The 26358-nt window shown below is 43.4% G+C and overlaps 2 protein-coding genes and 1 long non-coding RNA gene across 4 annotated transcripts in view; 2 read left to right on the forward strand and 1 right to left on the reverse strand.

The window, feature by feature from the left end:
- Positions 1–517: 517 nt before the first annotated feature.
- KDELR2 (KDEL endoplasmic reticulum protein retention receptor 2) lies at positions 518–14035 on the forward strand. The gene is made up of 5 exons (XM_037507121.2): positions 518–724; positions 6647–6747; positions 10868–11026; positions 12132–12384; positions 13590–14035. The coding sequence occupies exons 1-5, from the start codon at positions 634–636 to the stop codon at positions 13622–13624; spliced, it is 639 nt and encodes a 212-aa protein (XP_037363018.1). The 5' UTR covers positions 518–633; the 3' UTR covers positions 13625–14035.
- Positions 14036–15718: 1683 nt separating this feature from the next.
- LOC129145528 (uncharacterized) lies at positions 15719–19211 on the reverse strand. Its single transcript, XR_008551231.1, has 4 exons — positions 18972–19211; positions 17164–17195; positions 16516–16574; positions 15719–16006 (listed from the first exon to the last, which is right to left on the reverse strand). It is a non-coding gene; the product is annotated as an uncharacterized LOC129145528 (long non-coding RNA).
- Positions 19212–19452: 241 nt separating this feature from the next.
- DAGLB (diacylglycerol lipase beta) overlaps positions 19453–26358 on the forward strand; it is a 28286-nt gene continuing 21380 nt past the window's right edge. For both annotated transcript variants that reach the window (XM_054693692.1, XM_037507102.2), the window contains exons 1-2: positions 19453–19596; positions 20852–21003. In XM_054693692.1, the coding sequence (XP_054549667.1) occupies positions 19502–19596; positions 20852–21003 (247 nt within the window). In that variant the 5' untranslated portion in view covers positions 19453–19501. The remainder of the gene's footprint in view (positions 19597–20851; positions 21004–26358) is intronic.

Below are 26358 nucleotides of genomic sequence, written 5' to 3' on the forward strand. Positions count from 1 at the left end.
CAGTGCAGTGTCACAGGAACAAAAGGGCCCTACACTCAAGGCTTCCTACCCCGCTGGCACTATCCTCCGATTTTCAATGTTATCTTTGAATTTGTGCTTTGCAAACGAGGCTTTGCAAATGAGATGATGGAGCATGCAACAGAGGCGTGGAGTGTTGGCCCCGCCATGGTTCCATTCTTGCCGCTGCCTGCAGACGGGGTCCTGGCCGCCTGCCCCTCTGTGGCCCGCCACCGTCCCCTTCCATGAGGGCCTGGGTCTAAGGGCACAATGGCTCGAGCTGGGTCACAGTGGGGCGGACTTCGTTGCAAATATGAAAGAAAACTGCTGGCACTCGAGGGAAAACCGGGCACCTGGCAGCAGGAAGAAGAAACATGACTGGGCGCTCGGGACCCAGGCCGCGAAGCAGCGCCCTGGCCCCGGCCCGCGCGCGGGCGCGGCCCCTTTAAGGGGCGGCACGGGGGCGGGGCCTGGCACCGCCCGCTCTCCCAGACTCCCCCGCGCGCGCGCCGGCAGTTCGGCCACGTCTCTGGCCACGTCGCGCCCGCTTTCGCCATCTTCGCCGCTTCCTTTCAGGGGCCGCCGACGCCTCCTGAGCCACCGAGCCCCGGGGCCACCGCGCTGACAGCCGTCGCCATGAACATCTTCCGGCTCACCGGGGACCTGTCCCACCTGGCGGCCATCGTCATCCTGCTACTGAAGATCTGGAAGACTCGCTCCTGCGCCGGTGAGCGGCCGGGCAAGGCCCCGGGGAAGCTCGGGCGCGGGGCCGGGTCGCCCGAGGAGCTGCCGACCTCGGCCTGCCGGCCGCGCCGGCCTGACACACCCCCTCTGCCGGCCCGCGGCCGGCCGCCTCCAGCAGGGCGCCTGCAGCCCCTCGGGCGGGCGCTCGGGCCCGGGCGGGGTGTCCCTGCTCTGGGCCGCGCTGTGCACTTGGGGCTCTGCCGAACTTGAGCGGTCGGGCGGAGGAAGGCGCCAACCGGACTGCGCGGAACCCTGCTTTCTCGGGGAAGTTTGGAGGGGGGTGCCCGCCAGGGGCGCCCCCGCAGCCCGGCTTTAATGGGCTCTCTCGGCGCGCGGGTCGGGTGTCCTGGACCGGGGTCCAGAGTGCTGGGAGCCGGCGAATCAATGGGACAAGCGGGAGGAGGATGGGCAGGATCGCGGCGGTTTCGGCCTGACGTGGCAGCCAGGCCAGCCCGGGAGGTGGGGCTGGCGCGGGGAGAGGTCATCCCGTCCCCCACTTTGCCCCTTGCAGGACCGGCCCTCAGGTTAAGGTGTCGAGTGAGCACTGTCCCCAGTTTATGCGGGCTTCACCCCAGCGCTCGGGTGCAGGATCATGCCCGCCACGGGAGGGGGGGTGGGGAGGTCGCTAAGTGAGTTCCTTGGGGGCAGTTAATGCTGTTTTGAGCAACAGAACTGATTTGTCCGATCTGAGCTCCTCCATCTAATAACGGCTGCTCTTAAATCTGCGGCGCCGGGTACCGCGGAGGTTGCCTGCCTCCTGTAACTCCTCACTCCACGTCACCAGTGAGTTGGCGACTCCCTCCCGGGGAGTGCACATTTCACGCATGCTTTGCTGGGAGGCAGTGAGACGCGTCTTTCCAGATATTAGTTGTAAAGTTTTATATTTCACTCATCTTAAAAGCTTAAGAATGGAGAATTTTAAAGTAATTTCTTAAAATGCAGTGTCTTTCATAGACTTATTTTTTGGTAACATTGCTTAAGAGAAATAACTTTTGATGAATTCAAGAACTTTAATTTTGCAGAGGCAGTAAAAGATGAAAGGACCTGGGTGCAAAGATTCCATTTACCTCATTGAGTTCTAAGAATCTCCACATCTAAAGTTACACCACATCTTTTGAATGCTGTCTTCAGGCCTCACCTGTCTCCCTGGAACATAGCTGAGATCCAGGAAGTAAGCAAAAGACCTTTGAGCAATCAAAATGGATGTTACAAAGTCCATGTACTGAAACCAGCATATCTGGCTTGGAGGTTCTCAATTTTCACAGTTCTGAGAGGTTCAAATGTGTGATTTTCACTGACAGCAAAATAATTGCAGCAATTGTAGCTGACATTTAAGGGTACTCACTAGGTAATGAGCTAAATGCCTTAAGCGGCTTATCCCATGTAGTCCTTAAAATAACCTTATGAATTGTTCTTTTGTCCTCATTCTGTGAGGGAAGAAGCTGAGATTAAGGGAGGTGAGGAAATTAGTGGTAAAGAGCCAGGATTGAAACACAGGCAAGCAGTAACTCTCCATTAAGGATTTCTGTCTACTTTGATGTCAGACCCATAGTTTAGGGCACTTTTTTATTACACTAAGAAAATGTTATTTTCCATGTTTTATTGAGATATAATTGACTTGTTATGTTGTATTAGTTTGGGGTTTGATACATGTAACAAAATATGTACCACATTAAGTTTGGTTAACATCACCACCCACACTTGCGGTGTTTTCTTCTTGTAATGAGAATTTTAAAGATGTATTCTTTAGTGTTAGGCATCCTGTCTCCTAAATGTGTCTAAAAACTAAGATGTATGAGAGAATTCAGTGCTACTCTGTAAATAGAATTCTTAAGGGGACCTCCTTAGAATTTTTAAGGAGAAGGTGAAAGGGCATGATGTTTTGTTTGTTTTTTAACGTTCACTGTTTTCATTTGGGATATTAGGAACATTTAGGAAAATATAAAATACCAGAGTCAAAATAATGTGGACAATAAATTAAGTTCATGTGAGTTTGCCAAGTATTCCTATAGTTAACTGTAGTTATAGGCCATTGTTAATCTAATTTCATCCTCAGGCTTAGGATTGTTTTAGTTCTTGTACATGAGATTTCCTGACATTTTAAATATCAAAATCATCAGAATTTAGCACCAAATTTAACTACCAGCTTTGTTTTTCCATCCTAAATTATAGAAATTGTTTAGAGACTATTGAAGGAGTAAGAATTTGATATGAGTTTCTCAAACAACTGGAGTCATCCAGGTTGTGTTTCTCGCTTTGAAAATACTGGTTTGAGGTTCACATTAGGATGTTGGCACATGTTTTGAACATGCCTGCAGCTTCAGAATCATGTTGTTTTTTTCCCTTGGGGTGAGGGATGAGACAGGTCAATGAAGAAGATGGAGACTCTGTTTTCCTGACTGTCTAATTGAGAACATCTGTCTTAAAGGACCTGTGTTAAAGTGGGGGCATGATCTTGGTTTACCTTTGTTTGAATCAGTATTTTCCTGTGGCTGCCATTGCTATTTCAGAGGGATGCCCAAATGAAGTGTGTTTTTCTTATTTCTGAACTGTCATTGCAGCTGGAACCACAATTATCTCTTTATTCTTGTCTTAAACACTGATGTGGATGGCTTTGGGAGAGGAAGCCTTGGTTTATAGATGCAGAACGTCCTATCTACGTTTTCCTGCAGGCCGACAGTTACCAACAGAGCTCTATCCATTGGGCTTAAATCACTAGTGGAGTCCTTCTGGGATCCATGACTCCCAGCCCTCCTCCTTTATTCTCTCCCTTTCCCTCCTCCACCTATTGTTTAGATTGCTGTTTCCTGTGGTTATATAGGCTTTAGATTTTTCATCTACCAAACATGAAGGGGGCATAGGCATTTCACGCATATGCATTTTACATAATCAGTTTATATTTTTTGAAGCAAATGGAGAACATCTTTTATTGTTGTCATCAAGTGCTTCAAGAAGCTTTGCCATCACATTCCTAGCACCCTTTTTATAGCAGCTGTCACCTTTTCCTCCTCCTAACAATCCCACAAAGTTGGCTTAATTTGTCCCCAATTGATAGGTGAGAAAGTGAGGTTTAGGAAGGACCAATAATGTAATGAGCCCAGTTACCCTAAATGGGGTAACTGAGCTTGAACCTAGACCCTCTGACTCCAAGGTGTCTCCCTAAATCCAAGAGTAGTGTTATGAAGTGGTTTCTAACTATGGGGCTACTGGTTCCAGAGAAAGTTAGCTGGTCTTTAGGAAAGTAGATAACTCCTTTGAGATAGTGGTTACCATGAGCTCACCCTTGCTGAGAGCCACTGTGAAGATTATCCTGGTGGTCTGGCCTACAGAGTTTGGAAGCATCCCCAGTGTGTGACCAGGACAAAAATAATTCATGGAAACTTTTCTCTTTGGTTGAAGGTTCTATTTTATAAGGCAATGGGAATATAAGAAACTTTTCACTTGGCACTTAAAGTAACATACACAGTGTATAATTGTGGGCTTTTATTCAGTGATTATTCTGTGAGAGCTTTTTACCTGATAGCCTTTGCATGCTTTGATCCCAAGACAGAACTGACCTTGGGAGCAGGATTCCCCCCAGAAGGAGATTCCTGCCCCTGCTCTGTCTTCAGTTAGGACCCGTGCCTTGCTCTGAAGGCAGGAAAGGTTTCTTGTTTTAAAAGAAAAAGTTACTTCTTATTAATCAAGTTCACAGGCAGGGAAAAGAGAGTAAAGTGACAGAAGCATCCTCAGATTCCCATCATGGTGGCTCCTGTGTGGATTCTGTACCACTGGATAAGCTCCAGGCCACATGCCTGCTCCTCTATCCATGCTCTGCCCAAGGCGTTTGCCCACCCTTTCATGGTAGTTAATTAGGGCAGGGCCCAAAGCACACTGTCTGTTTACCGTGATAGAGACACAGAATGACTTAAGAACTGTTTGAAAGTATTATCCAGAAAAATTGCAAAATGAGAATTTACCCCATGACATGAAATAAAATATATTCCATTTTCTTTTGTTCACTTGTTCATCCACTCAGCATATATTTTCTTAGCCCTGCTATGTGTTAGACCGAGTGCTCAGCACAGAGAATACAAAATGGAAAAAGTCATGACCCCAGCCTTTGGAGAGCTTAGTGTCTGGTGCGGGGTATAGGAGAGGGGAGACAGGCCATCAGATTATCACGGTGTGTTTTTATAAGTACTGTAATGGAGAGCAGTGGCTGGCATGAAGCAGTTCCCATTGTGTACTTGCTGAATGAATAAATAGTACCAAGGAAGGCTGTCTTCAAAGATGACTTCCCAGAGGAAGTGATGTGTGAGTTGGGCCTCAGAGGGGCCTAGTAAAAGCAGTAGGATAGTCCCTGACGGTTAGCATAGGAATGCTGACAATGGCAAAATTTCCCATATGCCTACTGCCAAAATCCCATTAGAACAAAGCCCTTATAACAAAAATGCCATGCGTGCCCTATAATTTTTCATTTAAAGTGTTAGAACTATATAGGAAATATATCTTTCAAGGCTTCAATGTCGTATGTGACCCACACATGCTCCCTATCCTTCTTGTCCTCTGTCTCCCTGGTTTTATGTCACTGGCATCCCCATTGTTTCTCCTTTGGAACAGTGATCTTCTATAGGGGAAAAAAGTTTCCCATTATTGCAGGAAAGTCTAAAAGAAAAGTCTTACTGGCTGTATCTCTACCTTTTGGCCCAGAAATTAGCTACTACTGATAGTTTCAGAAGCACAGAAACTGAAAGAAATTTCTTTTAGTTTCTATCTAGGTGTTGGTGAATAGACTGGAACTGCAGTTATTCATATATAAAAAGCAGCTTCTATCCGGACTGACTTTCAGTTACAAAATTGGCTTGTAAAATATTTTTAAACAATGTGATTTTCATGTTCCAGGGGAATAGTGCTAATAATTTGGAAACTGGTATTTCTGCTAAATACCTGCTTACTTAAATATCTGGTGGTGTGAAGTTTGCACTGTAGATGAGGGTGAGTGTGTTCTGATAGCTAGTCAGCCTTCATTTTCCGTAGTGAATTCACTTACTCTCCAACATCCAAAACCCGTGTTTCCAGTCCCTTGACATAAATATTTGTTGAAATATAGATGTCAGAAAAGCATGCTTGCTATGTGACCTTCTAAACTTCTCCAGCTGAGTCTCCATGAGACACAGTCGTGCTCTGGAGGTGGGTTGCTTGTTGGAGGTGGTAGTTTCAAGATGTTAAAAACAGACTGCTGCTCTGATTGACTGGCATAGTTAAAGGTTCCCATTCTTGTGTTGGCATAACATTCAGGAACGTTTTTATGGTAGTATGAAGTTGGTTGGGTGCTGAATCTAAGAGATGGAATTTTAAAAATCAGTGTCCAACTGATGCCCTCACCAGAGAAGTCACCTTGGGAGGCCACACTGCTGTCATGGGGGCGGGATGGAGGTTCTCCACCTGGTTCCTCATCCCCTTAGTCATTGCAGTCCTAAAAAGATTAGTTACTATTTCAGTCCTAGAAAGATTAGTTATCATGAAGTATTGTTTTAAAACGAAAAGTAAGATGCTAAAAGTAACAATTTACAAGACTAAATAACGAGTATCAAATTTATTCCTAGCTGAGGTTACATATTTAAGGATTATAATGTTCATTTGAATGATATACATCCTGGTACATTGGTGATGGCATAAGTAAATCACTTTCCCAGAGTCACTCATCATAGTAAGAGAGAAAAGTTGTTAGATGCTCCCCATGGAAGCAAAAATATTAAGGGAAAGAAAAACTAAAACTGTTCTCATTTATTTAGCATCATCCCAGACATTGGCCTTTGACCCCTGGTGTCTTGCTTACTATATCTGTACGTTATGCACAGCATTATGTACAGAATCATTACACTCTTCAGGGCTTTTCTGATGCTCTCCTTTGTTTCTCCAGGTATTTCTGGAAAAAGCCAACTTCTGTTTGCACTGGTCTTCACAACTCGTTACCTGGATCTTTTTACTTCATTTATTTCATTATATAATACATCTATGAAGGTATGGTATGGCATGCAAGGGGGAATGTATTTTACCCATAATTCACAGGCCCGTGAAAACTGGAGTTTTTGTCAGCTGCATGTTTACTTAAATATCTTCAAGAATAATGTCTAAACATGGTGTTCTTGACTTAAACTTTTAGACCACCTTGTACATGTAACTAGATATAGAGTTACCACTAAGCCTATTTTTTGTTTTAAAGCAGCATCTACTTAATTAAAGTACTTTGCACATAAAGATTTTGAAATGCTAAGTTCCTCGAGTATGATAAACTTCTAAAGTTCTTGATAACCCCACAAAAAAAAGGGTGGCAATTATGTTTCAAGCAGTGAGAAATTACAGATTCCCTGGGAAACCCAGCAAGTCAGTTCAGAACAAGGAATGAAAGTGGCTCCTTGCTGCAGTGTCTCATTTTGCTGCTGTGTGAGGGATTTGTGTAGGCATCTCCTCCTTGTTTTTTATATCTGTCTTAAACTTCTATATGTGCATTTTTTTATTTCTGCTGTGCTTAAGCAGCATTTGCCCTAATTTACTTAGATGTTTATTATTATTTTTTTTTAAAGATCCATCCATCTATACAAGAACTGGGGTACAGGCCAGATGTGCAGGAGGGTGAGAGGATTCACCAGAGACAGAACGGGGAACAGAATAGGCAGACTGACTGAAAAACACTGCTGAGGGGAGCAGCAGGTGAGACAGGAGAGGTCTGCCCCACCGTGTGGGTTGCTCTGTGGCCGGCGGGGATCGAACAGGCACTGCAGAGGCTGTGGACAGCTTCACAGTGCTGCGCTCAACTACCTGCACCACCAGGGAGGCCCCTTAGATTGTTTTTAAACCCTCTAACTTGCCTTAAGGATTAGTATCCATGATACCTTTAGTGTCCTTGTATTATTCTAAAGACAAATGTTTATTAAAACACAAACTGTAGGGGGCCTCCCTAGTGTGCAAGGGGTTAAGACACAACCTATGAAGCTATCCACAGCCACCGCAGCATGAGTTCAATCCCCATGGCGAGCAACCCACATGGCGTAGCAGACCTCTCCTGGCTTGCCCGCTGCTCCCCTCAGCAGTGTATTTCAGTCGATCTGCCTGTTCTTTTCCCCACTCTGTCTCTGGTGAAACCTCTCACTCCCCGTACCTCTGGCCTATACCCCAGTTCTTGTATTCATAAATAAATAAATCTTTAAAAAAAAACACCATAAACTGTTTTTGTAGCACCTAACATAAACCGTGGTGGTACACACTTCACGCTTAGGGAGACCTCTGCTCTTTCACGTGGTCCTTAAGCTCATATAGGCTTGGACACCTTCTAGCACGGAGGACAGGGCAGAAAACCAGCAGGAGACTTACTGTTTGGTGGGGGAGACTAGACCCATCATCAGCAGACAAACTGAAAGACTGCAGCTTGTGATAACTGCTATGAGAGGAAAACATGGGGCAATGATTCTATAAATGCTTGCGGGGCACTAGTGTAGGTGCTTGATTGTTGGTACTCTGTTACTAAGGAATGGCTGTCAGGAACTCCTTAGTGTTCTTAAAAATGGCTAGATCCCTGCTTGTCTAGGAAGTTAAAACTGCAGGTATCAGAAGCAAGTGAGCAAGAATTCCTCCTCTCCCCCTCAGGATACCTCTCTTTCCAAGGAATACTTACTTGGTTCTGATTTCTAAGCATAATCTCCTAAAAATCATAGGAATGACAGGTGAGTTTTGTGTTCTGGTAGCTTTTTATTTTAAATGCAGAGCATTGATTAGAGGAGAAAAGCAGTTTCTTTCCCAAGTGACTGCTGAAGCCATGATGGACATAATCTGGCTATAGACTAGGTTCAGGAGGACCCCCCAGCTACTGTGAGCTTGAATGGATGTTCTGCTGCAGGAGATTGTATGTATAGATGTATGTGTATTTTGGTTTTATAGGTGACATGCTATTCATATTCATGGTGTGTGTGTGTGTGTGTGTGTGTGTGTGTGTGTGTGTGTGTGTGTGTGTGTGTAGAAAACAAAGTATACAATGGTTGTCTTCCTTGGTTTGTTTAGGCTTTTTTTTTAGTATGGGGTCTGTGTGGGTATGACCAACAATTTTAAACCTTTCACCATACTGGTGGACTAAATTATTTAGCTCTCTCAATAGTTCAGAAAGCATTTGATGAAGAAAAGCTCAAAGTAATAAAATCTCTTAGAAAGCTGATGATAGAAGGAAACTTCTTTAACATAACTAATATGGGCTATACTGTGTCAGAAACTACACTCACATCATACTTAAATTTTGTTGATTTTTTTATTTGCCAATATAACTTCCTGGTGAGATGCCAAGGACTGTTGATTATCTTTGTTATGTTTTGAAGCCTATGATAGCTTGATGGTTGCTCTTATTTTCCTATTAAGTCATTTCCCAAATGACTTCCTAATTAAATTGAACAAGTTCCAAAAGATATCCCAGTTGTCGCTGTCCATAAGCTAAGTCTCTTATTTGGTTCTTGGGCCTAAAATTCTGCAATCTGAAAATTGGTGTATTTCAGAATATAAGACTTTTCCTTTGAGTTAGATGAATATGTGGTGTTTGACTTTTTGAATATGAAAGAACATGTAATTTACTAGCTATGCTTTAACAGCTTTACTACTATGTGAACAAAATCTATCCCTTGTAGGCAGCAATGTTTCACAAGTTATCACTTACTTTTGGTTTTGCTTTTGTTACGTTACCAAAGACAGAATTTCATAGCAACAATCTGAGTGTTCAGTGTTAAATAACAATTTAAGTAAAGCCAGCATTGCCAAGATTAGCATGAGCTACATTGTTTATCTGATCTTTAGGCAAGCTGTAAGAAATACCTTCATAGCGAAGAGAAGGGCATTGGTTTTGAACTGCATCGACCTTTGTGTTCATTTTTTTCACAAACTGCTATTTTAGTAGTTTAAAATGAGATTAAAAATTAACTGCAGTTTCTACAATTAAACTTATATTTAACATACGATCCAGCAGTCTTACTCCTAGGTGGGATCCAGGAGAAAAGAAAGCTTGTGTTCACACAAAAGTTTATACATAATTTTTTTTTTTTTTAAGATTATTTATGCACACAAGAGCTGGGGTACAGGCCAGAGGTGTCAAGGGTGAGAGGATTCACCAGAGACAGAGTGGGGAACAGAACAGGCAGATCGACCTAAGTACACTGCTGAGGGGAGCAGAGAGCGAGACAGGAGAGGTCTGCTGCGCCATGTGGGTATCTCCCTGGCCAGGGATTGAACTCATGCTGCAGAGGCTGCCAACAGCTTCATAGATTGCGTCTTAACCCCTTGCGCCACCAGGGAGGCCCTATACATAATTGTTAATAGCAGTTTTATCCACCATTCCCCAAGTTGGAAATAACCCACCTGTCCATGACTGGTAAGTGAATAAACTGGTACTTCCAGGTACCACTCAGTAATAAAATGAAGAAACAGAAACATGCAGCAGCATGGTTGGATCTCAAATGCATTATGCTAACTATAAAAAACCCATTTTAAAGGCAGCATATGCATGGCTCCATTTATGTAGTGTTCTCAAAAAGGCAAAACTGCAGTGGCCAATAATAGATTGGCAATTTCCAGCAATTACGGCTGGGAGTGGGTGGAGACTTGCCTATAGAGGGGCAGCATGAAGAAATTGTTGAGTTGAGGGTATGGATAAAATCATTCTGTTAATTGATTGTGGTTTAGGTTATATGACTCATGGAACTGTATGTCCCAAAGAAGTGAATTTTACACTATTTTTTAAATTAAAAATTGATATATAGGGCCTCCCTGGTGGTGCAGGCGGTTGAGCACAGCACTATGAGGCTGTCCGCAGCCTCTGCAGTGCCGGTTCAATCCCCACTGGCCGCAGAACAACCCACATTACGCGGCACACCTCTTCTGTCTAGCCCACTGCTCCCCTCAGCAATGTGTTTTAGTCGTTCTGCCTGTTCTGTGCCCTGTTCTGTCTCTGGTGAGTCCTCTCACCCTCTCGCACATCTGGCCTATACCCTAATTCTTGTAAAAATTTAAAAAAAATTAAATTAATTGATATATAGATGATGTAGAAAACCAAGGGAGTTGAAACAATTGTATGGTTTTGATGACCTCATATTTTCTCTTTTGTTTTTAGCTTATCTACATTGCCTGCTCCTATGCGACAGTATATTTGATCTACATGAAATTTAAGGCAACCTATGATGGAAATCATGATACCTTCCGAGTCGAGTTTCTGGTGGTCCCTGTGGGAGGCCTCTCGTTTCTAGTCAATCACGATTTCTCGCCTCTCGAGGTTAGTTAAGAAGTCACTTAGTGTTCTCATCCTGGTGCCCTGGGGAAATAGACCTGTTTGCAGAATAACCTGTTCTGGTTTTTAAAATTTTTTTAAGTTGGGAAGCTTCTGGTACAACATGCACTATTTAGGGTAAATTAATCATAGACAGAAATTAGCACCCAGATATTTGGGTTCTGCTAACAGCTTATTACCTGACTCTCCTCTAGAATATAAACATGACTTCTTTGGTGTGTCAAACAGTGGCCTGCCTGTCAGAGTGCTTGGATGGTGTGGTCTCCCAACTCTGACCCAACTGTTGTTTCCTATTCATGGACGGTGTCACACATTGATAACATGTCAGTGAATCCCCGAAGCAACACTGCTGTACTCCTTGCTTGGAAGATGAGTGATTTGCTCTGTCCCCGTCTCTGTACAGTGCTGTGGCTACTCCTAAGTGCCTTGTCCTCCCTAGTATTCTAGGCTCCATTAGGTTACTGAGCTACTCTGGGCTTTGTGATGGGTGCTGGAGGCACCTAGGTTTTTAACACACTCCAAGGAGTATTCCCAAGTCCTTCTGCCTCCAGAGTTAATAAGGTACCATGTTGGGCAGAGAATTTGCATGATTACAACTCCAAATTATCCCTGGGATTTAACCACTCGAAAAAAGCCTAAATAAGAAAACTAGTGAGAGTATTTAACTAGTCTGGAAGGAGACAATTGGAGAGGAAAAATAGCAGTGAAGAAGGGGAAGGAATCTGGCTATCAGTTTTGACTCTGACTGAAGAAATCCACCCAGATTCAGAATAGGACAAGCTTATCCAGGAGAAGCATTATATATGTATGTAGAAAATACACAGAAAATTGCACATGGAAAAACCACACATGGGAGACAAGGTGATAAAAGTGCAAAGGTACAGATGTCTAGGCCACTCAACTGTCACTGGGAATGACCATGCCTCTTAACTGTAGTTCTATTTCTGTGATTTATTAAATTGCTAAGCTACCTGATTCTAGGCTTAGATACTCAGATTCTTTTTATGCTGCTCCCCCATAAAGTTAGGGTATTTCCCGTGAGTTCACAGTGGGCCCTAGATGCTAACCAAAGCTGCATTTTCTCTTACAGATTTTGTGGACCTTCTCCATCTATCTGGAATCGGTGGCTATCCTTCCACAGCTCTTCATGATCAGCAAGACCGGGGAGGCAGAGACCATCACCACCCATTACCTGTTTTTCCTGGGCCTCTACCGTGCTTTGTATCTCGTCAACTGGATCTGGCGCTTCTACTTTGAGGGTTTCTTTGACCTCATCGCTGTCGTGGCCGGTGTTGTCCAGACCATTCTCTACTGTGACTTCTTTTACTTGTATATAACAAAAGGTACGTTGGGCCATGCCCTGCTTGCTTTGTCCCACAGCCCTGTGTGCTTTGGGGCGCTCCTTTGCTCCTAGTCAGTCACTAGTTCATAAATCAGGACTGGCTTCAGAAAAACATTTTAATGACTGTCAAAATCCTGGGTCAGGGTGTTTAGTCTTTTTCGCTTACTGAGCTGTTTTTCTGCAGTGGCATGCTTTCATTGTAAAAAAAATTCAATCAAAATGAATAATTTTGAAGACAGTCTCCTGAAATCCTACCATTCAGAGAAAATTACTGTTAATGTTTTTATGTCAATAAATATTTCTTTATGTGCGTTACCAAATTTACTTAGTCCCCTGTTTATGGGTATTTAAGCTATTACTGATTTGCTTCTTTTGAAATACAGTGCTTAAATTAGCATTCTTGTATATGTATATATTTGCATTGAGGTGAGTGTGGAACATATGAACTTAACAAAAATATGGCAAAAGCCATGTCCTTGCTTAAAAAAAAAAAAATGAGGCATAGTATATGCATACAAATGTATGCATATAGCTTTAGAGGATGCAGGGGTCCCTGGAACCCACCAAAGACCACAAGATAAGAATCCCTGCTGTAATATAAAATTCCTACTAGTGGATTATATCATCTCCCTTTTCTTTTAAATGATGGCCAAGATTTCGTAGACATCTCTACATAATAGTTATATTTTAATATGTGTTGACCAGAGAGGAAAGTGATTATACCAAAAAGCTTCTGTGAACTTAATAGGAATTTCAGTCCTATTTGTATTTTCATATACAATTGCTATGTCAGGTACACTAATAAAATACCCATATTGATGTGAGGTGATAATGTATCAACTAGATGGTGGAAGTTCTTTAACGATAAAAACATATATCAAATCACATGATGTTCCCTTTAAGTGTTTTACAATTTTTTTATTCATTATACCTCAGTAAAGCTGAGGTCATCAGCTTTAATTATTTAAAATCATCTACAAATGATTTAATTTAAATAAAACAAGAAAATGTCAGTCTGTATGTGCATGACTTTTTCATAGATCGAGGGCTTCATTTATTGACACCAAAATCAAATGACTATTTGTTACCAAAAGACTGTTTCTGGGCTCTTTGCTAATGTAGTGTCTTGTAGGACGAGGAAGCAGGAAACTCAACTTGTCAATATATGCAACCTTTTGTTTTCTTTTCCTCTCTTTAAAATTCTAGTGCTCAAGGGAAAGAAGCTCAGTCTGCCAGCGTAAGTGCCAAAGACCATCACCAGCATCTGTCCTTCAGGGTGCTCGGACAGAATTCTTACCACAGCAAAGGCACAAGATGCTTGATATGGAAAACCAGAAACTTCACTCTTGTTGCAGATCGTCATCAGTGGCTCTGTAATACCCAGAGGAAAAGAACCAGAGGTTTCTGTTTGATGCATCTTGCCTTATCTTTTTTTATTACTATGTACAAAGATTTTTTTACACAAAGAAACTTAATGCTGTATTAATAAATTCAGTGTGTAGCTTCAATTGGGGTACTTCCAAAAGTGAAGGTTTTGTGAGGAATAAGTGCAACTTTTTTTTAATTCTTTGAATTTGTTGATTTTTTTGTCTGCAATGAAATTGTACTCCTTGATGTTTGGTAGATTATATATATTCTTGGATCTAGCAAACTTACATTCCACTATATTTATTTTTTGCCAAGAGCTGAGTTAATATTTGTTGAAATTTGAGGCACTATATTCAATTTGGTATATCTGTTCAAATTTCTTCGCACCTGATGTGGAAATCCTTTCTTGGACATCAAAACACTACAGTTAAGGCTGTTAAGAATGGCTTACAAGTCTTAACAGTTTGCATTACCAAACTAAGATTCTAAATGTAGCAGAGTGTCATTGAGAGTCACCAAAGGCGCCTGCCTTCCTCCCCTGCTAAGAGGTGTCAGTTTAAGACTGTCTCAAGTGTGTCGGAAAACTCAGTGGGCAGAGGTTCTGGGCTGCTTGCCATTTGAGTGCAGGACTCAAGGGACATTTATGACTATTTAGGATCTAGGGCTTGACTCCTTTGAGGAATGAAAGACATGTAGTTACCTGTGACTTTAATTTACAATTCAAAAAAATTCCTACAACCATGTCCATGCTTAGATTCAAAATGTCCTTCATATTGCTTTCGGGTAGTAATTATTCACATTTTTTCTTTAATTGGCAACACCAATTGCCATTTCTTATATGCTTTCATTTTTGTTTTGTTTTTACTAAGCTCTTGCATGATTTATCTTGTGTTACCATCCTAAATAAACATTTTATTAAATATAGAATAAATTGTCTTTTTTATGAATTAGGCTTTTGGAACATCCTATGTCAGGATGATATTTTTTCAGTTTTTCAATTGGCCATAAGTACTCTTTCGAGATGCAAACAGTTATTATCCATTTAATAATGTAAAACCTGTTTTTTTTGTGGGAAAATTGGTATTTCCCTCCCATTTCTGCCATTATATTGATTTACTACATTTTTTTGATTTATGCAAAAGTATCTGACTTTGTTTTTATGCGATGCACCATAAATGTTAAAGTGTTGAGTACTAACAGTGCTTACTATAAGGAGGATGTAATTTTTGCTTGCTGCATTAAAATACTTTGTGGAAGAAGGGAGCTGGGTGGGTTTTATTTTGATGTAGTGTATCTCTTAGTATTTTTCTACATTGGCAGTGTAGTTCTGTCTTTCTCATTTTGCTTTCCCCCTTGCCTCATGTTTTTCTTTTGTGCATCAAGAGTATCTTTATTTCCAGCATCTTAGTCTTGTTTTAGTTTCTGTTTTCATTCTCCTTTGAAGATTCTGAGAGTGTGGAAGAAGGTTGGAAAATCCCATCATAAGTAGGACAGACTATTTGCTGCCCACACTCGGGGTGGGTGGGGGGCTCACATCAGTTTTTGTGCATGTAAATCAAACAAGCTGGGATCACTGATTGGAGAGCACAATTACTAGAACAAGGATCTGGGACCTCAGCACACCGCCTGACTTACGAAGTATCCATGTCTTCTCTAGTTGTTCTACCCAAGTACAGATAAAACTGACTAAGATGTTACCACCAATTTGTAGCCAACCAGGATGACATCTTAATAATAGTGTGCCTGCGTGGAGATGTGGGACTGGGCAGAGTCCTCGCACATGTTGGAAGCAAAGGCCTTGTATGACACGCCTTATGAAGCACTGTTTCAGAGTTACTTTCACTTCCTGAATAAAGGTTATCAGGTAATTAATATTTTTTTAACCAAGCTGCTTTATTTGTGTGAGTGGTTTCTTTTTAATGTAGATAGTAAGAGAAATAAAGTAAAGTTAATAGATTGCCCCACTAAGTGATGACTCCATAAAAACCTGCTGGCTCTTGGATGCTTACAAACACCAATTCAGCCCCTGTCCATCTTGTTCCTTCACAGAGCAAATGACATTTCATGCTTCCTTATAGTTTGATCAAGAGAGGAGTAGGTAGAGAAATAGGTGACCAAAAAAGAGTTGCAGGTGGAAAGGCTTTGCTGGAGAAGATACCTCCCAACCTTTTAAGATGCCATGAGATTGGATACTTTCTTGAAAGGAACAGGCAAAGATCTTGTTTCAGTAGAAATTCTAAGTGATTTGCGGTAACCTTAAGTAGAAAAACAAAAGCTTTTTATATTAAGAGTCTTAGTTTCCCACAATCTAACTCTGACTTTGGGTTTAACATGAGCCTCCTTCCCCTCAGTTACATCTAGGACTTCTGCCATAGGTCACCCTGCTGCCACAGGGTTACACTGAGATGTCATGTTGAGACAGCAGATTGCAGTGCAATTAAGTGCTCAGCTCTTTGATGGGCCCATTCTCCCTTCCTTCGTGCCTTGAAAGCTGGCTGAGAACAGGTTTTGGCCCATTTGATGACAAAAGTCAGTTTTGCTCTTACTAGGAGGGCAATTCATGGATAGAAAGTGACTCCTAGGTACCTTTCAAAACCACCCATCTGAAGTAAGCCAATAATGGATGAGTGGATTGGGGCTTTGGGTTTTTTTCCTGTATTCTTTCGCCCTCTGGTGGTGAACATGGAATTTTCAAGGAACCTGCGGTTGGCCAAGGATTCCCTAAACCCCAGACTGGCAATAGATTAGCTTTGTAGCATGGAACCTTGTGCAGGTGCTGTGGGTGTTTCTCTTCCAGTTCTGAAACAATTCCTTCTTTGATCCCTGCAATTTAAAAGTAAGTTTCAACATAAAATTAGCACTCATCCTTTTAAATAATGACAAGGGTACTGTTTTAAAATAGTAGATTGTAATACTCCAATCTCTACTCCCAGTAAGTTTAGGCACTTAAAAGGTGAGAGTCTTCAGGCAAACACTAAACTACACTTGACTCTATTATCAAAACAGGATGGGAATACAGAACCTACTTACACATCTAATAAAGTTTCTAAGATAAATGGTCCTGTAATATGGAAATCAGTGTGCCCTGAAACTAAAATAGTGATTTGTTTACTTCGAGTACTAAGAACTGAGTATCTCGGGACTTTAAAGAATGCTTGGAGAAACAACAATCCAAGTTCCTGAAAGATCATCTGAGTAACCCCTCCTAACAAAAAATAGCAACAAAAATTAAATGTAAGGAGGCTAATTTTACTCAGTGTCAGATTTTACCCAAATTTAAAAACAGGTCCTAGAAGGAGAAATAGGGGAAGATATGAATCAATTGATTTGGAACAATGAGTAACAAATCAGTACATCCAAATTAATGTGAAGATAAAATGAAATGCCAAGAATGTCTCTGAAAGGTACTTACTTAGTAATTTGCAAATCATTAGTGAAAATAACCTGAAAGTAAAGCGGAGAAAGATAAAGTTTTTTCCCAAAATTCAAGCCGGTAAATATGACAGCATGCTACCCCTTTTCAAATCTGAATTGTGGGGCCTCCCTGGTGGCTCAAGGGGTTAAGACTCAGCACTATGAAGCTATCAGCAGCCAGGGCAGCATGAGTTCGATTCCTAGCCAGGGAGCTGACCCACGTGGCGTAGCAGACCTTTCCTGTCTCACCCTCTGCTCCCCTCAGCAGTGTATTTCAGTCACTCTCCCTGTTCTGCTCCCCACTCTTGTCTCTGGTGAATCCTCTCATCGCCCCCCACCCCGTACCACTGGCCTACACCCCAGTTCTTATATGCATAAATATATAAAAATAAACCTTTAAAAAGTCATGATGCATCAGTTATGTTTTTAAGTGCTCTGCTTTGACTTGGATATTTCATTTTGGAAATAGCATTTTTTTTTTAAATAGGTATTTCTAAAGATCTATTTTTAAATAACTTTTTAATAGCAGAAAGTTGAAAAACCTGTATCTAAAATAAGGGAATGAACATGTGTTGTATGAGATACCCACATGATGGTGTGTTTTGAAATAGGTCTAATTCAGTCAATGTAATAACATGCATGGGAATGGCAGGATATATTTGCAGTTATTAGAGCTATACAAAATACACTTTTTAAAAAATGTATATACTACCTCTGAAATTATAGCTCTGTAGGTGGTTATTGTTTGTAACATTAGGCATATCTTTACTAAAAAGTTTATTTAGAAGCATGATCTTACTGCTAAGCCTTACAAATCCTATTATCAAAAAGGAACTACATTTCAGTGGACGTGTGAGCACAACATTCTGACTTCATTTAATTACCATTCTTCTTCCAGATTGCACTTTCTTCTTAGGGAGGTCTTCCCTCACCTCTTTGATTAAGTCACTTCTAGCCACACCAATACCCAATAAATATTTCTCTTACGGATGAATGATTTTTTTTTTCCCCATAAAAACCTGGCAACTCTGCTATTTATGGCTTCCTATATCATTTTCACAACCAGCAATACAATTTCAATATTACATTTAATTGTTTAACCCTGACGTTACACGCTCTAGAAAATACATGAAGGAACTTCAGACTTACAAAATGTCGACATTTAATGCATTTGCTCATCAAGTATTTCATGTACATAACTGAGAACAAGATGGACTAGGTGCCTGTGCTCATAAAACTTAACCCCTGAGATGAAAGAAGTAATAAACATGTGATACAATGGCAGGGAGTGACTAAGTGCTAAGGCTGAAACTAAAGCAGGAAGGGAATGGGAACTAGTGGGTGTGCTGTTTAAGATAAGGTGGCAGGGAAGGCATCTCTGAGGCTGTGACACTTGAGCTGAGGCCCCGTGTGGAATGACATGGAAATACCTACGGGAGGAAGCGTTGGGAGGGGAGGAAACAGGGAATGTAAAAGCCCTGTGGTAAGAATGTGCTTGACTTTTGAGGGGAGGGGGTGGAGGCAATGGAGTGATGGAGGGAGAGAGTAGTAACCCAACTCTGGGAGACAGACAAACATGCATTTACAGACTTGGGATGCGTGACAACCAGGGAAAGGCCTCTGCGAGGGAGAAGTCTACTTGAAGCAAAGTACTTTTGCAACAGCCTAAGCTGAGGATGGGTCAAGTTTGAGGGTACAAGGTCAGCCCAGTTGCTGTAGGGGAAATGCACTGTAGGAAGGGGGCAGGGGACAATCAGGGAGAGCAACAGGGAAACCGTCCAAGCCCGGGATGAAAGTGGCTCTTACCAGGCGCAGAGTGGTCCGACGCTGACAATCAGCGACAAGCCTGCCAGGGAGGAAGGAGGGCCGATCAGGCAACTCCCACCCCAAGCTGTCGGGGTGAGGGGGAATTTTAGACCCTGAACTCGAGAAGGATCCCGACGAGGCACCCCTGACTGCGGAGGGCAGGCAGGTGGCAGCTTCGTCCCAGGCTTGGAGTCCCACAGACCTGGGTATGAACACCAGATCCACCACGAACAGCGTGGCCCTCCGGGCTGGCTAAGCCGGTCCGGCCGGAAGAGCCCTAATCTATAGCAGGGAAATATTTACAGGCGACTTCACAGCCTATCTGACCCGCGGTGAAGCCGCCCCGCGTCTTCCGGATCGGCGCGTCTGCGCAGGCGCAGCGGGGGCGGCGGGGCCAGTGCGGTCAGTGCGCCTGCGCCGCGCTCAACCCGCGTGCGCCCTCGGGGCGTCGGGGTCAGCGCCTGGGAGCGGGGCCCGAGAGGCTGCGCGCGCGGCGGTCTGGCTCGAAGCCGGGCGGCGGGGCCTTCGCCATGCCTGGGCTGGTGCTCTTCGGCCGGCGCTGGGCCATTGCCAGCGACGACTTGGTCTTCCCGGGGTTCTTCGAGCTGTTCCTGCGGGTGCTGTGGTGAGTGCGGCGGCGGGGAGCGGGGAGCCCCGCAGGGCGCCGACTGCGCGGCGCGGACGCCGGGCCCGGGGCGCCTCGGGTGCCTCCCCGCCGCCCGCCGCGCGCGAGGTCGGAGCTGTGCCTCGCCCCACTTCGTGGGCGCACCCTGCGGCCCGGCGCGGGTAGGCCGTGTCCCGGGTCCCACTGGCGGGCCCGCCGCCCGGGCGCCGGCGCTGCGGGGCGCGAGCACCCGCGGGGAGGGAGCAGCCGGCGCTGCACGGCCGAGCCGAGCCGCGGCCCGGGGCCTCCCGCGCCCCGGCCGGCAGCAGCCCGGGCTCCGCGGGGTAACGCCGCGCAGCTCGTGTCCGCCGAGGCGGCGGGGAGTCGTGCCCCGAGGCGGCCTTCTTGAGCTGCCTGCGGCTGAATTCCGCGGAAAGCAGAAGGGCTTTGCGTGAGACGCTCTTTTCTTTCTACGCGTGCAGGTGGAATTAGGTGTCTGAAGTCTCTTCCTAGGAGCAGATGAGTCAAATGAGTAAAGCAAATGCCATTGTTATAAAAGAATAGATTCTTGAGGGAAAGGGAGATTTAAAAACGTAATGTTATGAGCTGCTTCATAGTTTCAAAACCAGGTTTTCCCGAGGTTTTTTCCATTATTCACAGAACTGACAAAAGCATAAATAGCTCCTCCAGTTCCTCGTCTGGGCTTGAGGCTTTGCCAAATGGTTTGACAGGGATCTGTTTCTTTGCATTAGCTGGTGCTGACTTTCCTTCTACACTGAGTTACACAGGATATGTTTGAGTCCACAACACTTATCTTTTGATTTATCAGCTTTTACCATGAAACATCTTTGCATAGCTTGTTTCTTGCCCCCTTGTTTTTGTATTACAGCATTACAATGTGTGTTTGTCAATGTCTTAATCTGCATAAGTAAAAATGTTAATTAGCTATCATATACTTGTCACAAATGGGGCTGTTTTCCAGCAGCTCACATTATATTTGCTTGCTTGTGAGTTTAAATTTCTCTCGTACCATTACAGCAGGCTTAGAATAAGAACAATTACATAAGCAAAGAAAATAATAAAACTCACACCAAAAAAGTCGTGCTCATTCATTGATACAGATCTCTTATTGATGGAAATTACATTTACAAGTAATTACATTTCAGAGTGAACTTCATTGACCTTGATTTGAAAAATATTAATACCTTGTATTTCTCTGCAGAATGATTTCCAAAGCAGTTCCTGGGTTCCATTTCTGACCCCCGTTTCTTGACAGGTGGATTGGCATTCTGACATTGTATCTTATGCACAAAGGGAAGCTAAACTGTGCTGGTGGAGTCCTGCTCAGCAGTTACTTGATTGGTCTCATTATTCTCCTGGCAGTTGTGATATGTACTCTCTCAGCCATCGTCTGTGTCAGCATGAAAGGTAAAGAGCAGCCTTTTTTTTTTTTCTGTTCAGTTGATTTATTTTCTTACATTGTTGTTTATATTTGTACAATACTTGATTTCTCCCGAGATATAATCCCCATAAATCTCCCCGCCAACGCATTACCCCGTGAACAATCACCTTAGTCCCTTGTACAATTCCCTCCCCTGTTTTGATCGCTCTTCTTTGACCTCCCCAGCTGCATGTCTGGGATCTATAATTTGCCTGCTAGTTTTGTCTTTTGTTCTGGCCCTTTGTTTGGTTTTCCTATGTTCCTCCTATAAGTGAAACCATCCAGTATTTTTCTTTTTCCTTCTGACTTAATTCACTGACCATAATCCCTTCTAATTCCATCTCCATATTGCTAAGAGCAGACTTTTCTATCTGATATCTATCCTTTTTTTTTTTTTAAGATTTATTTTTTATTTATACAACAGCTGGGGTACAGGCCAGAGACGTGGGAGGTGAGAGGGTTCACCAGAGACAGAGCAGGAAGCAGAACAGGCAAATGGACCGAAAGCACTACTGAGGGGAGCAGTGGGCGAGACAGGAGAGGTCTGCTGTGCCATGTGGGAATCTCCCCGGCTGGCCGGGATCGAACCCGCACTGCAGAGGCTGCGGACAGCTTCATAGTGCAGCGCTCTACCACCTGCGCCACCAGGGAGGCACTGTGTGCTTAACTTTTTAAGGAACTGCCAGACTGTTTTCCAACAACTGCACCATTTTTCATTCTTGCCAGTAGTTTCTAAGAGTTCCATTTTCTCTACATCCTTGCTATTGTCTACTGGATGCAAATGGTATGTTATTGTGGTTTTGATGATTAATGATATTGAACTTTCTTTCTTATACTTATTGGCCACTTGTTTATCACTTTTGGATAAATGTCTATTCAGATCCCTTCCCCAATTTTAAATTGGGTTATTTGTCCATTTATTAATGAGTTGTAAGAATTATATCTGTTCTTAATGAGAATTTTTCCCTAGTGTTACAACTTTATACACAGTCAGTTAGGTGAGAATGTCTCTGAAAAGGTTGGTATCCCTCCTACTTGATTGCTCACTTTTGTGACTAAGAAAGAAAAAGTAAACAAAAACATAAATCAGAGAGAAGGCTGTATGGCACCCACCAGGCGACATATTTTAGTGTTTTATCACTGCTTGCTTTGGGATGTAGACATCATACTTATCAGATCGTAGATGATGATAAAATGAAGAGGGAGTGGATACAGTGGGTAAGAATTAATATCTCAATGGTTTGTTACGATAGGCCAAAACTTAAAAGATGATAGTGCCTGAGGAGAAATAGAGAAATATTCCTGGCAAAATATTTTATGAGAAAATAAATAACCAAGAAGCATGGCATGTATCTGCTTCCTACAATGCTGTATATAGAACAGAGCTCTGTGTATTGAGTATCCCTCTGAAACCATGGATGTGTGGAGTCTGGATCAAAGCAGGTCCCATTCTGTGGTCTGTGTTGGTTCCCATGGCTCCCGGATGCTGATGGGTCAGAAGGAACTGCACTGTGATGTTTTTTAATGAACTCAGAATTTCTGAAAGGTAAGGCATTTAGACATGTCGTTTCAGATATAGCATTATTTATTTTCCCTTTTTGTTCATGTCACATTCTGTTTAGAACACTGAGTTTATAACTGTAATAGTGGATTCAGATTTGAAGCACTAAGTATAAGCTTTTTTAAAAAAAAATATTAATGCATACAAGAACTGGGGTACAGGCCAGAGGTGCGGGGGGTGAGAGGATTCACCAGAGACAGAGTGGGGAACAGAACAGGCAGATTGACTGAAATACACTGCTGAGGGGAGCAGCGGCAGAGTCAGGAGAGGTCTGCGGCACCATGTGGGTAGCTCGCTGGATGGGAATCCAACTCATACTGCAGTGGCCACAGACAGCTCCATCGGTTGAGTCTTAACCCCTTGCGCCACCAGGGAGGCCCAGTATAAGCTTTTTTGTTCCTTAAATGTTTTTCAGTTATTTCTGGTGGTATCAGGGCTCCTTAACACCCCTGTGATGGATGACCACATTCTCCCGCTCCTCCTAGGCCTAATGCCTGGTCAGAGCTCAGAAAACATCTGCCCGTCATATGGGGTGTTGGGGGTGGGTTGCCTAGCTGGCAGCCTCCTCCAAAATGAGCCAGCTTTACTTAGGACGTCCCCAACCCTATACAATACAGGTGCATGTGTCAGATAAACTGGCTTTCTGCCCAGCTCAGTGTGATCCCCCCATGTCAGTACTGGTTCAGGACTGGACCTATCATCCAGTTTGGGCCAGTGAAGTTCAGAGTGTTTTGCTGGGAGGTTCTGGAGAGTCCTCTGTTCCTCTAGGAAGGATTGAGAAACAACATACTGTTTTCCTTGGGGATGATGCTATGTCCAATCAGCTGCTGGGTTCCCACTATACCGCCACACACAGCCCAGATAAGCTGACTAATGAAGGAGGGTGGAGCTATGAGGAGCACAGGGAGCGTGCAGTCCAGGCCCTGCACCCGAGTCCCTAAGTCCCAAAGTTAAGTCCCTTCTTGGGCTTAAACTAGTTTGAGTTGGATTTTCTATTGTGGCTAGAGCTAGCACAACTGAACTAAAAACATTATTTTATAAAAACATGCTAGTTTGTTACAAATAATTAGCATCATATGTCTTATTTAACTATTATTAAATTTCAGGGAAAATGTAAGGAAAATAAAAATGAAAGACAATGGGAAAGAATATCGTAATTCATGGCACTTAGAGGAGTCAACCTCCTCACCTCAGTAAGAAAAAGACCAGTAGCTATAGAAAAGTGGACAAAGATCACAAATAGTAAAATGATTGTAAGTGACTTTTACTATAAAAATGTTCAGCCTCGGGCCTCCCCTGGTGGCTCAGGCGGTTGAGCACCACGCTGTGAAGCTCCCCACAGCCTCTGCAGCGTGGGTTCGATCCCGGCCAGCCGGCAAGAGTCCCACATGGCGCGCAGACCTCTCCTGCAGCGCCCGCTGCTCCCCTCAGCAGTGTATTTCGTCAATCTGCCTGTTCTGTTCCCTGCTCTGTCTCTGGCGAATCTTCTCACCCTCCTGCACATCTGGCCTGTACCCCAGTTCTGGTATAAATAAATAAATAAATCTTAAAAAAAAATGTTCGGCCTCAGTCACAATAAGAAAACTCACCTAGATGATACAGTAGAACATTGGGATGGGGAAATGTACTCTCATTTCCCCAGAAACAGGCAGCTCGTTCTGTAAGTTGATTGACTCTCTTGAAAGTCCTGTTTTGGAGTGTTTTCGTAAGAATCAGTCAGTTTTTTCCTATATGTTTGTGTGCACAGAAAGTGCTTGTAGGGTTGTTCATTGTAGTGTTGTTTGTAGTTACAAAAGACAGGAACAAACTCAGTGCCTGGTGGGAGGCCTGGTTAGGTCGGATGTAGTTCATCCTCGCGCTGTGGGCACAACTATTAGAAAGCAAGAAATGCCTGTGAACCAACGAAGAGTGATTTCCCATATGCTAAGGCACAGGACACCATGTGCAGTGTGGTGCTTTCTTTTCTCTAGAGGGTGTGCATACACACTACCTGCTTTGTTGATATGCACACTGCAGACTGCACAATCCCTAGTTTACTCGCAGGGAAGATAACTGAAGGACTGGGCTTCAGTCTTGGGAAGAAGTCTTAATATTTACCCTACAGCTACTTGAGCCATTTTGAACTTTACCTTTCGCATGCATTACCTGCACAGAATCAGTAGATTTTTTACAAGTTGTAAGTTTTAGGTCTATTTTTTAATAACCCATCTCTATAGTCAACATCATTTGGCTGAAAGACAGTTGGCTTGGCTTTTGGCTGATGTACTTCTCCAGAAGTAACACCGCAAATTGTAGAATGTGCTTTTGAAACTAATAGAATTCAGTCACCTTTATGCCAAAGACTGATGCTTATGTATTTGACTATCCTGTTTCTTGGTCATCAGTATAGCTTAGCTGGGAAAAATCTTGGTGCCATTGTGTTAATTCCTTTTTTTTTTTTAAAGATTTATTTATTTATGCATGCAAGAGCTGGGGTACAGGCCAGAGATGTGGGGGGTGAGAGGATTCATCAGAGACAGAGTGGGGAACAGAACAGGCAGACTGACTGAAATACACTGCTGAGGAGAGCAGCGGGCGAGTCAGGAGAGGTCTGCTGTGCTATGTAGGTTGCTGCCTGGCTGGCCAGGGATCGAACTCGTGCTGCAGAGGCTATGGATTGCTTCATAGTGCGGTGCTTAGCCCCTTGCGCCACCAGCTACCAGGGAGGCCCCATTGTGTTAATTTCTGGTTTTGGTTTGAGAACCTCCCAGGTGAAGTGCTGCTCCTGCCAGCGAGGCGGTAGAGTGTAGGAGGGAGAACACCCACGTCTGCCATGCCACTGCTGGGTTTGGTTTGGTCGTGGGACATCTCGAATCTCCTATCGAGCTCATTGCTAATGTCGTGTTGGGAAAGAGTAACAGAGAGGTTGACCCAGAGATTATGTGACATGTGCTTTCCCTCTATTGCCACGGCTGCTAGGCAATGGTTCCTTCACAAGGGCTGTGTTGAGGATGTTGTGTCCAGGAATGTTGCCAGGTTCAGTAATTATGGATCGTGGGCATCCCAACACCCACTGCACCAGCCTGGTTCTCACCAGCAACTGTTTACGTGGAAAAGAAAATAAAAATCTAAATCATTTTTTCAATGTCTTCTTTCTTTTCTGGAGCCTTAATTAGAACTCCACTTGCTGCTTTCTCATTTATTTATTTTATTCATGCAGTAACCAGTTGCTGCTTAGCAACATTCGGATACTCCCCGAGTTGGAGCCCTGGCCATCCAGGAGGGGGAGGGGGGGGTAGTGGGTGGGTGGGTAGGTGGGTGGGTGTGTGTGTGTGTGTGTGTGTGTGTGTGTGTGTGTGTGTGTGTGTCTCCCCCCTGATATTGTTTCCTGTCTTCCTTGGGTGAGCACCTTTAGTTAAGCAACAGCAGAATCCAAGCAAAGGACTGTTTTTTTACACACCTTTAGCCATTGTCTGCCCCTTAGAGAGAGAGCTGTTTCAGTTTGAAATATTGTCTCTGCCCACAATGAGCCTGCTTGTGTCTTATATTTTTAAATGTGGTTCTAACTGACTCATGAAAGATCATTTTTGGAATATAAAAGTTATTTCCTTAACAAATGATTCTTTAGATTTTTCCAATCGTTGATTTTGTTTTCATCATGTAGCTTTTTTTTAAAGATTTATTTATTTATACGAGAACCGGGGTACAGGCCAGATGCACAGGAGAGTGAGAGGACTCACCAGAGACAGAGCGGGGAACAGAACAGGCAGACTGACGAAATACACTGCTGAGGGGAGCAGCG

The sequence above is a fragment of the Talpa occidentalis genome, unplaced genomic scaffold (assembly GCF_014898055.3).
Source record: "Talpa occidentalis isolate TD23 unplaced genomic scaffold, MPIMG_talOcc4v2.1 talOcc4.12, whole genome shotgun sequence".
Classification (NCBI taxonomy): Eukaryota; Metazoa; Chordata; class Mammalia; order Eulipotyphla; family Talpidae; genus Talpa; species Talpa occidentalis.